Source organism: Lissotriton vulgaris, chromosome 12, assembly GCF_964263255.1.
Source record: "Lissotriton vulgaris chromosome 12, aLisVul1.2, whole genome shotgun sequence".
In the NCBI taxonomy this organism is placed as follows: Eukaryota; Metazoa; Chordata; class Amphibia; order Caudata; family Salamandridae; genus Lissotriton; species Lissotriton vulgaris.
In genome coordinates, this window is record NC_141700.1 from 549,639,845 (window position 1) to 549,652,250 (window position 12,406).

At 40.9% G+C, this 12,406-nt stretch overlaps 1 protein-coding gene across 3 annotated transcripts in view; it reads right to left on the reverse strand.

The window, feature by feature from the left end:
• Window positions 1-12,406, reverse strand: part of POLR3C (RNA polymerase III subunit C) — a 192,042-nt gene that overhangs the window by 101,650 nt on the left and 77,986 nt on the right. For all 3 annotated transcript variants that reach the window (XM_086945359.1, XM_086945360.1, XM_086945358.1), the window contains exon 5: window positions 6,947-7,032. In XM_086945359.1, the coding sequence (XP_086801485.1) occupies window positions 6,947-7,032 (86 nt within the window). The remainder of the gene's footprint in view (window positions 1-6,946; window positions 7,033-12,406) is intronic.

The window sequence follows — 12,406 nt, forward strand, 5'->3', positions numbered from 1 at the left end:
TCCGGGAATTCTAGAGGGACTCTGCTTGATATCTCTACGGCTACTGCCACAGCTTCTGCGTTGGGGGGCCCAATAGGCACAGGCACGATGGAAGAAGTTACTGGACTTGGGGTGCGTCAAACTGGCGATTCCTTTCTGGAATTGGTTGAGGAGCAGCCCTCCTTTGAGGACCTTGATGATGAGACGGAGGAGGAGCTGGATAAGTCTACAGATAACTCTTTGATCAGGTTGTCCTCACGGAGACGCAGAGGCAAAGCTAAGGCAAGCTACAAGAAGAGGGGGAAAGTTTTGTCTAACCTGACGCGTCCTGCAGGAGTAGTGCCCCTAGCTGCTAAAAAACTGGTTATTGACAAGAGTCCGCTAAGGAAATGGATTGAGGCCAAGGGGCTAGTCAAGAACATGGCGCTAAGGCTTTCAGGGGGTTGCCCCACAGATAATGAGACGTCACAGGTCTCCATACTGGGGCCACTCAGTGCGCAAACCCCCAGGAGCACTCCCTCTGAGTTAGCCACAGGAGAGAAGGATCATTTGTCATCAGCTGCAGGCTCTAATCAGCCGGTTTTTGTAAATATAACTACAAACCCAAATAAATCATCTGATGAGACACTGAACCCAACAGAGGGGACTGGGACGGGGAACACCGGCCACTCCCAGCTGGATACCATATTAAAACTTTTGATTAGCCAAAGGGGAGAATCGGAAGAGCATTATCAACAACTGAAAAGTGACAACGTAAGACTGCAAACTTCCATATCAGATCTAACCTCCAGCTTAAGGGGCGTCACACAGGAGATAATAGAGCTTCAGCAACGCACAGTCGCGGTAGAAGAGGAGACATCACGGATAGGTTTCACTGCGGAGCGTCATGATGCCCAGCTAGCCCAACTACAGGGGAAAGTGGAGGACTTGGAAAACCGGCAAAGGAGATCCAACCTTAAAGTTTATGGAATTCCGGAAGGCCTAGAGGGGTCTGACCCAAGGGCATTTCTGGTGAAACTGTTACCTCAAGCCTTTCCAGAACTCTGACTGGGATTGGGACTCCCAAATACAAAGAGCACACCGACTTCCACTCGGCTTAAAACGGCAGAACAATAAATTTCCACGCCCGTTTTTAATATACTTTTGCAATTTCCTGCTCCGACAAGCCGTTTGGCAAAAAGCCAAACCTAACACCCCAATAACTATTGGCAATCTCTCCATCTTTACCCGCTCAGATCTTAGTAAAACCACGATGGACAAAAGATGGGAAATGCGAAAACTAATCGATCCAGTCAATAAATTGGGAGGTCAAGCATACTTGCAGGAACCCGCCAGACTTAAAGTGATTATGAATGGGCGTACAAACTTCTTTAGTGACGTACCCGAGGCACAGGCATTTTTGTCTAGCATCAATAGGAGCAAGGACTGAAAGAAAAAAGAACAAAATTTGGGGGGGGGGGGGCTTACCCCTACTTTTCGCATATGATATAAGTATGTTAGACAGATAGAAATGGGAATGTGAAGGGACACGGGAAATTCAAGGTTGAGGGGGGGGGACCGAACTGTTAATCACTAGGTATCACTAGGTATTACCAGATAGTGGTGAACTTACAATTTATTCTGTTAAATATATCATCATGGCATCATGGTTTGATGCTGCATTATTAATAGCTGCAACTTCAGGGGGAGGGGGGAGGGAGACTCGGACTCTCTGCCGCAGGCACTGCCTCACCAACAGCAGCAGATGGTGAGGGGGGGGGTGGGTCTCCGCAGACAGGGGAGGGTGTGGAAGGAGAGGGTAGGGGGGGGAGGGCGGGGGGAAAAATGAAAAATATTTTCAACCTGGTAGAGGGACACAACGTGAGATTTGATTTTGTAAAAAACTTTTTTGTCTCTGAACAGTACATGAAGAATAATTTATATGGCTTAATAGAGCTGATGGAATGGATGCTGTTTATTGCCATTTTGCTCTATATCAGTGATGCATAATATTAAATGCTTGGCATGGAATGTCTCAGGGCTGAAAAACAAACGTAAAAGGTGTTTAGTCGCAGAAGAGCTAAGACTCTATAACCCCCACTTAGTATTCTTGTCGGAAACACATATCACAGATAAAGACAAGAAACTGCTGAATCAACTGGGATTGGAGTTGGTAATAAGCTCAGCTGTGGTTTCCTCAACAAGGGGGGTAGCAATCTTGAAAGATAAAAGATTTAAAGCAGAAATAATTAAATCAATACACGACAAAAGGGGAAGCGGGCGATCACTCAACTCTGCATCAACAATGCGAAGTTTGTAGCCTGTGTTGTATATGGTCCTAACAAAGATGAACCCAGAATATTTGATCAGCTAAATATAGCATTACTAGACTGGGAGGGAGAATTAATAGTTATGGGAGATTTCAATTGTATCTTGAATTGCCAAATAGACACTACTCGGCCGGGTAATCACAAACGAATGTCCAAAACTAGAGCTTCTATTCTAGATCTATGCAAGATGCACAATGTCAAAGATGTATGGAGATACTTACACCCAAATTCTCCTGGCTACACATATTATTCAGCACCTCATAAGTTATGCTTCCGACTAGACATGGCCTTTGTTTCAGATTTCTTGATGAACTCTGCATCAATAGTAATCTACCCCCGCATTTCATCCGACCATAATCCCATCATGGTGGAATTTTCTATTTCTTCGAATCGCAAACCTCCCAGACCTTTTACGTTCCCTAGGAATTTAATATCAGATACGTCTTATATTTTGCAGTTAAAACATCATATAATAGAATTTTTAGACATCAACAGAAACACTGCTTCATGTTTAATAGTATGGGACTCTTGTAAGGCTAGCATCCAAGGGTTCACGCAATCTTATGTCCTGAAACAGAACTCTGAAAGACGTAAGAACGATGCAACCTTGACATCTGATATTGCTGCTGGAGAGATTCGGTTAGCACTAGCCTTAAGAGATAACTTACCTACTCTGGAAATCTGTGCAAATCTTAGCCAGCTAAAATGTAAGACCAAAGAAAAACTTCTAAAAAAAAAATAGTGCTCAGATACATAAATATACATTTTCTAATTATGAGGGTGGAGACAAAATAGGCAAAATTTTAGCCTTTAAAGTGGCAGAAGATAGAGTGGATTCCACGATTACTCAAATAACAGGACTTGACAACAAGAAATATAGTCAACCAAATGATATCACCCAACAGTTTGCTAAATATTACGAAGCTTTGTACACCCCGGAATGTACGCCTAACGGTTCTGTAATTGAGGATTACTTAAGAGAAAATCTAACGAACCAGCTAACGGCGACTGAAGTAGACGCTCTGGCCATAGGCATAACGTGAAAAGAACTAAAGGAGGCTATACTATCACTGTCTATAGGGAAAGCCACAGGTGAAGACACCATTCCATTGGAAATCTATAAACTATGCTTAGATGAACTAATACCTTTTCTTTTAGAAGTGATATTACATATTGGCAGGACAGGACTGGCCCCCAGCTCCTGGAATAAAGCTAAAATAATATTTTTCCACAAAAAGGGCAAACCTAAAGAGGAGATGGGTTCATATAGACCCATATCCCTGATTAACACAGACGCAAATATTTTCGCAAAATGTTTGGCCAAAAGACTTGCACCACTAATGCCCAGAATTGTAAATATACAACAGCACGGGTTTATAGCAGGGAGGGACACATCAGCCCATGTCAACACAGCAATAACAGCATTTGACATAGCAGAGGTAGAGGCCACCCCTCTTGCTATGATAATGCTTGATGCCGAAAAGGCATTTGACCGGGTGGGATGGGACTATTTAAGGGGCACTGGGATCTTTGGGCTTTGAAGGGGAATTCTTAAATGGGATCCGTGCACTTTACGACAAACCAACGGCACACATTAGTTATGGAGGGCTTACTTCGCTGTGTTTTTCAATCTTGAGGGGCACTCGTCAAGGGTGCCCTTTGTCACCTTTATTATTTGCCCTCTCACTTGAACCGTTCTTAAAGGCCTTGGATACTCAACCTGGAATAACACCATTCAAGACTGGCACGCATAGCCTAAAAATTACTGCATATGCAGACGACATTGCTATTTATTCATCTGAAGTAATCGAGTCCCTAAGAGCTATTAATCTCGAAGCACTTAAATTCGGCACAGTTTCAGGTTATAAACTGAATACACATAAAACTCTAATAATAGCTAATTTTGCCCCCCGACACCAGTACCAGAAATCTGTAAGGTTGCAACCTATCTTGGAGTTAAAATCACCTCAAACATTAAAGAACTTAACGCTATTAACTATAACGATCTAACGAAAACTACCATCTCGACTCTGAAAAAATGGCATCGACTTCCACTAAGTCTAATTGGTAGAATAAATTTGATCAAAATGAAAATCATACCCAAATATTTATATTTGTTTAGATCAATCCCTTTGATACTGAATAGGCTTTTTTTCAAACAATGAGATGGGATTTTTGGTAACTTCATCTGGGGGTACAAGAAGGCTAGGAGATCATTAAAGGTATTGAAAAATCAGATCGGGTCTGGCGGCCTTCATTTTCCTGATTTGAAATTATACTTTTGGGCATCATTTGTAAGACGCATACGGTCATTATTAAATATTGAGGATATGTCATTTTACCACCATTTATTGCTAAAAGACGACTCTAACCAATTATTACTTCACATAACAGACCCAAATTACTACAAACGGGTCAAGTTCAAGACCGCACACGACATAATAAGAGTATGGAAGGATATTCTCGATTACTGCAAAACCACTATATATCACTCTCAGCTGATTCTATGGAACAATCCTGGCCTACCGAGCATATTCAGCGATGGAGAATCCCGTAGATGGCAGCTGAAAGGCGTAACAGTTTTGGGTGATTTGTACAACTCTCAAGGCATGCTAGACTTTCCCACTCTAAAACACCTATATGGTCTGTCTGAAATACATAGGTTTAAATATTTACAAATCTATGATTTTTTAGTGCGCAAAAATAAAATCAATAGCGTGTCGAGCGGTGGTATCTGGGATTGCTTAAATTCTAGGAAAGAGAAATCAATCATCAGCTCGACTTACAAATTTCTCATAGGCCTCAGACCTGACGACAGTGATATACTTGCTAAAAAATGGAACTCCAAACTTGGAACAAATTTTACAGGAAAACATATTATTCAATCTTATACTAATATTCATAACTCTGTACGGTCATCTAGTTTAAGACTCCAACAATACAGAACCACCTGCATGCTTTACTATACGCCAGAAAAATTTTCGAAATGGCCCACAAGCAATGCCTTGGGAGATAAAACCAAATGCCCGAAATGCGCTGAATATGCGGCGGATTTGGTGCACATGCTGTTTTCCTGTCCAATGCTCGGGAAATATTGGGAAGAAGTGGGAAAAATTTTGGTTGCTAAAAACATTCTTAGCTCCTCTATAACGGCGCCTATGGCATTATTTGGCCTACATCTGACTAATCAACCACGCCCTGCATTGGCATCAATACTAATTTCATGTGCTAAATTAATCCTAGCAAGGGCCTGGATTAGCCTTAATATACCTAACGCCATGGAATGGTGGTATTTAGTCATTGAAATCAAAACAATGGAGTGTACTCTAGCAGAATTAAGAGGCATTCGGTCGCTAAAGAAATTTGAGAAAATTTGGGGGGACTTAGATTGAACTGAATGACTTAAAGACTAACTTTGACTGACAAGTGGATTCTGCTGGTATATCTTAGCCTCTCTATTATGATATGATATTTGATTTATAGATTCCTGTGTATGTATGTGATATATTTGACCTTATTAATAGCATTTTTTTACTTTACCTTTCTCTTCAGTATTTAATCAAACTTTTTGTAAAAATTAAGTTCATCCAAATCGAATCACAGTATGATCTGAAATAATTTTGAATGTATTGTTGTCTCGTACCAGGTGAAAATAAAATAAAAATATTTTTTAAAAAAAAGGAATTTTTCACAAACATTCTCTCTGTAACAATTCTTTTAGACAAAATTCCTTTTAGTAATTTCTAAACTACTTGCTGTATTTCTAATTGTACCCGTGACACAGTTTACTTCTTTTCAATGACACGTTTTGCTACATTTCATTTTGTTTCTCCAGTACGAATAATGGCTTTGTGTTCATACATCTCAATTTGATCTTTCCTGATGTTTAACATCCACAGAGTAACTGGCAGCAACCGGTACCTGGTGACCATAGTTAGGATGTCCCCAGGCTTCACTACATGTACATCAGCAGCATTGCATTTTTGAGATACAGGAAGTGCAGAAAGTAAACAAACAGATGCCAGAATTTCTCCTGCAACACTTTAAGGATGAGGAATTCATTCATATGTGAAATCCACCAGCATTTCCCCGCTTTGCTTATAGATTTGTTTTTAACTCATTATACTTCAAAACACTACTTTTCACAGTGTAATTTCTCCGTCAGTGGATACTGAAGAATGTTTCTGCCTTAGCTCCAGCCTACTTCTGTAACTTTACAGCTTTGGATATCCCCTCATACACAGCCTGTAACCAAACATCAGCCCAATTTGTGGCTGTCATTACTGATTTCCTAATACCTGATGACTGTGCCCCCTGAAGTGAACACCACTGCCTAAATAAATAGATTTTTGGAAATTGTGTTAACATTTGTTTACAAAGGAACAGACACAAGATGCAGAAACGGAAGGAAATTCCGCCATGTAGGAATGAGGATTATCAAAATCGATTTTGAAAACTGGAATCCTGAATGTCCTGGATTTTAGGCCTCACACAAAGCCTGTATTATCTCATACATATATTAGGTCCTTAACGGCATACCTGCAACAGTAAACAAGAATCATTCCTAGAAACAGATCTTCAGAACATCTCTACGAGCAAGTAGGAATCTTTAAAGAGCTCTGAAATACACACATATGACAGGGTTGATAACTACCAACCTCAGAGGAATCTGTATTCATCTTCTGCTGCTTCGCCTTGGGCTCGTTTGGATCCTCCTCCCCAGATCTTCTCCTTTTGCCTTTACCTGCATGGGTAAAGTGAGATGGGAGAAAAAAACATTTGTCAGAGTCAGTATTGTCTGCAAAAGTTAAGAAGCATTATAAACTCACATGTAACTTTGAGACTTCCTAATGACCACAGCTTTGGTCATTTCGTGGTCTTTGCCTACGTGGCAATGTACTTCTTAAGAGAGCTTTTCTCTACACAAAACTGTCCCATTCATCCCAAGAGGTACTGCAGCTAGGCCCAGACATGCTGTCAATCCTGCATCTTTCTTCAAATGCATTAATTCCACTGATATATCTTGGAGTTTCACAGCAGAGGCAGACAAGATTAGTCAGTGTAATTAAGGGCAGATGGCAGGTCTACTCAGTTACAGTGGATAATATCTGGTGTTGACTGGACACAGGGCGTCCTTGTGGTGCCACAACAACCAGTCTCCCAAGCCTGGGCTCTGAAAGATGCTGCCGGCAGCAACAATACTCGATAATCTTCTGCCAGTCTTGGAAATGTAATTTAGTCTGCTTCTACGGAGTACACTGCACTTATCAAAAAGTTATATATAGTGCCTTTCCCAGGACAATTTAAAGTTAGGCCACAAGAGACTTAGCCATCTGTGTTTGGTGAGGCAGCAGAGTTTAGGCAATGCAGCACTTGGTGTGTTAAATACTTTGCAAAATTAGTGTAAAATTAGTGTAAATAACTTCAATAATAAAATGAATGTAAAGAAACCAATGCTTCTGTTCTTATGCCTACCTTACAAATGCTTTGTCACAACAAGAGCAAGAGAAGAAGGGAAGTAATACAAAACCCTATTATGGTTTGTATAGAAGGCCCTCACTCACCAACCTGGTTGGTGACATGCTTCATCATCGGGCCTCACTGGGAGAGGCTGAATGCCTCCCCAGTGTGCTTCAACACCAGATTTACTGCGGAGTGGGTTTTTTGTGAATTGGTGAGTGGTAAGTGATAGTAGTGGTGGTGAGATTTAAAAATGTCTAAATTGTACCAAAAATATTTATTGTTTGATCAATAGGACATGTTAAAAACGATGTGTAGGAAAATAGGCCAAATAGATTGTTTCGCTATTTCCGATAATTTATAAGTGGGTGTAAAAAAAATGCATTGGAAGGAAAAATTCCCTCATTGGAGCTCTCGATTTGAGAGACCTAAAAATTTGTGTAATGCACTTGAGTGGTGAGAAGAATTCACATCATGGATCTCGGGAGGAGGGTGGTGGCGAAATCGACACACCGTCCTCGACGACCAATGAGGGAATTTTTCCTTCCAATGCATTTTTTTACATAATTTTCACTTTCACGCCCCCAGGTTAGGGTGGGCCCTAGTGTGCCCATACCGCCTGGGTTTAGTCCACTCATAGGTCCAGACGAATGCCTGACGAATGCCTGGTAAATTCACACCTTCTAATGGCAGAAACATGTTGACCGACCCACTTATAAATTATCGGAAATAGCTAAACAATCTAATTGGCCTATTTTCCTACACATCGTTTTTAACATGTCCTATTGATCAAACAGTAAATATTTTTGATGCAATTTAGACATTTTTAAATCTCACCACCACTACTAGCACTTACCACTCACCAATTCATAAAAATCCCACTCCGCAGAAAATCAGGCATTGAAGCACACTGGGGAGGCATTCGGCCTCTCCCAGTGGGGCCCGATGATGAAGCATGTCACCAACCAGGTTGGTGAGGGAGAGCCTTCTATACAAACCATAATAGGGTTTTGTATTACTTCCCTTCTTCTCTTGCTCTTGTTGTGACAAAATATTTGATTTCTACACTCTTATTTTGTTTGAATTAGTATAAATTGGGGACTAAGAGTGTATTGACGTTATCCCTACCTCTCTTTTTGTTGAATTGTACCTTACAAATGCATCATATTAGCCCAGGAAGTTAACAAAGAAGAGGATCACAGTCTCAATTTAGAAATCAAATGAACTTTTGGGATTTTTATACAGCATGTTAAGGATTAGATGCAGGTTACATGCATACATTTTTGAGGAAAAACAATTGCTAGGTTTTTGGCTTTTGATCATTTTTCTTTCAGTTTGGCCATTCTCCAAGTAGCGATTTTTTTCTCAAAAATGTATGCACTAAACCCTCATCTAATCCTTAACATGCTAGAATAAAAATCCCAAAAGTTCATATAATTAAAAAAAAAAAAAAAAACAGAATGAGAGATTGGTTATAAGAGAAAAAAATAAGTTTAAAAAAGCTGGTTGCTGCAGTCTGTGTTCTAATATTTACAGTGACTCGAATTGGAAAGAGAAAGAGAAACTCAGTAGCATGAGGAGAAAATCCAGGACTGTGGGGAGAAATATGGCAGCCGAAAACAAGGTAAGCAAAACAATTTACATTTAAGTGAAGCATACCCAGCCTCTGCTGCTAGGAGCACATGGCAGCCCCCCGTTCAAACCCCAACGTTTGGTGGGAGAACCAGCAGGAAAACTAAGTAAGAACAGGAGGTGTGCCCCTCTTCGCCAACTCAACCCCTCAGGTGCTGGAGGTGAAGTGAAGCACATCTTTCAGTGCCCACCATCTTGAATATGGTGGGACTTATCCAATCAGGGCTAGGACTATGCCCCCCTCCCACAAGAGGGTAGCAGATTAGAGGGTGTAGACTCTCAAGGTAAGGAACCCATTGGTCCCCATCTGTCATTCCCCTGTAATGTCCCTATATCGAGTATTTAGGTGGTATCCCAATGTCTTGAAGTCAGATTCCTTATGGCCTAGGAAGCCCGGACACCAAAGAGGCACAACAGCAAGAAAGAAGAAGGACCAGTGACTGACGCAGGTGCCAGCCCTGCCAGTCTATCTGCTGCCTTTTGCCCTTGCTACACAAGCTGACTTGTCTTGCAGGGCCAGAGATCTCTAAAGTCCTGGTTACTGCCTGCCTTCAATAAAGATCACGATCTCCCGTGAATAGCTGTCCTGTCCAGAAGAAACCGACTTTAAAGAACAAGAACTCTGCCCTGAGGAACAGCCAAACCACCTACCAGAATCACCTCTGCACCGACTCTCTAGGCTCGAGTTCAAGTGGCTCATCGGTCCTGTGAATGTTCCCCAGCGATTCCAAGCGGGTAGACCCCTGCCAGACTTTATGATGACACCTGCAGCCTCTAAGCAACAAACGGCCACAACCACGACCTGCCCAGTAAGCGGTTTCCAATGCAAAAGGACATCCCTGCACCAGAAGCCACTGGGCCTTAGGGAGCTTGACAAATGGTGCCTCTATGTCCCCTAGCATCAGAACTTACCTGGGCAGCTGTGGGTTTTCTTTGTTCATCCTCCTGGCCAGCGCCTGCAGCCTCTTTTAAAAATGATCTGCCCCATTGATTTGCATTGGGTGTCCGACGCTGTGCTGGCACTCTTCACCCGGCCGCTCCTGTGCTGCTGAGGGTGTACGTTTGGTGCTGCCTTGTGGGCTCCCTTGCTTACCTTAACCCAGAGATCTACACTGACACCGCTTTACTAACTTGTTAGCAGCGCATCTCCTATCACCCCCATCGGCCATTGGTTAACAATGGGCACCCGACTCCAGAATTGATCTCTGCATCTGGCCGCCCCTATGCCTCTGGTGATGCAGTTTTGGTACTAACTTGAACCTTGCCTAAGTGTTGACCATAGACCCCGAAGACTGGATTTGTAAGTTGTGTACTTACCTGAAACATTATTTCTTATTTTCCTCCCATTGATTAACATTGCTGAACTGAAAAATTGTAACAGTGTCTACTTTTTAAAGTGGAAAGTATTTTTATTGAACCTACATCTTGGTCCTAAAATTAATCTAGAAAGAAGCATATTTTTCAAAAAAGGTGTGGATCTCCTTTTCGATTTGTGTCTCATTTACTGGTCACTGTGTATATAACAAATGTCTTACACTCCTCTGTTTTAGGCCTAAGGCTGCTCGACCATACTACCACAACTTTTGGGTTTCCATTGAGCCCTGTACACTTCTGGGGGAATCTCTGTACTCGTTTTACAATATCATCACTTATTGGTATATCACATAAAGAGCCAGCGTCCTACATTTGTCAAGTCAGATTTGTCAGCATAGGCTTACAACCTTTCCGACCACCGCATAAAGTTCTATGGCACTGTGAAAAAGTAGTATACTTTATTAAAAGACGAGTGTAAACTATCCTAATTTTAAATCCCCTAGTGCTATAGCAATAAAACTGTGATTAGTTCTAAGTTTTATATCCGTTTAAACAGTCATCTTTATCATTGTAAATACAATCAGAGCATGTTAAGGTTAGTAGCTTGAAGTGAGAGAATGTAATTAACTCGTTTATAAAGGCAAGCTTTGGGTGACCAGTTCTAATTTTCAACTCTGAGAAAAAGACTACAATACCACCACCAAGTCACCTAGGACTATAATAACAAATCTCCTGAGACACTTTTTATATACACCTAACAAATGTCCTCTTTACAGGTAACAGATCAGAAAATTATTCTTGAGTATCCCTCAGCTAGGGAAATGTAATGAAATTGCTGTGATCCATTTTTATATTATCATATTTCAGCTTGACATCAGCTGGCTGATTAAAGATAGATAGGATTGTTATTTTGCGAAGTGTGAAATTTCCACCAATGTTACATCTGGTTTGCATGGAACAAGACAAAAAATATTTTTGCAATGGCTACTTAAAATGGCACATGAAAGTTTTCACTGTGACCCCAAGACACATGTCAAACTCGCTTGTTGCCCCTTAACTTTAAACGACAGACAATGCTTGCCTTACCACCATGCTAATGAACAATATCAAAGGAAGGTGTATGATGGACGTGTGAGCATGAGCAACATTTTAATCGTCAATGACCATGGTATCCTAAAAGCCTCTTTCTCAAAACTGGGACATATATGTTATTTGAGGAAAAAGGGTAGGAATCCGGGGACAGATAAGCTAGATTTGTGATAGTCCCAACAAATTTAGGATATTTAATCACCATCCTATAGTTCCAGGACACTGTGTTCCGTATATTAGCTCACAATTTCATACAAGGCACTTTATCTGCAGTTCTTCATTCAGTCAACCACACCCATATTCTAATACCTTATTATATTGCCCTCCAGACAATCTCAAGTTGAACTATAAGTGAATTTAAACATCATTTGATAAAAAAAACTTAGAAAACTAAATTAAAAGAGTCCTAGTAGTATCACCTACTGAACTTTAAAATTCCAATAAGAGCCATCACTGACAAACATGAATACAAGAATTGAAGTGTTCTTATTTTCCTATTTCAAAGAATCACATTTTTTAAAGAGACATAATACCTGGGAGCTGTAGGCAGAAAAAGTAGGTAAAAACCATCAAAACCTTTCAGTTTATGAATACAAAATTGTCCAGAGCACATTCCTACACTG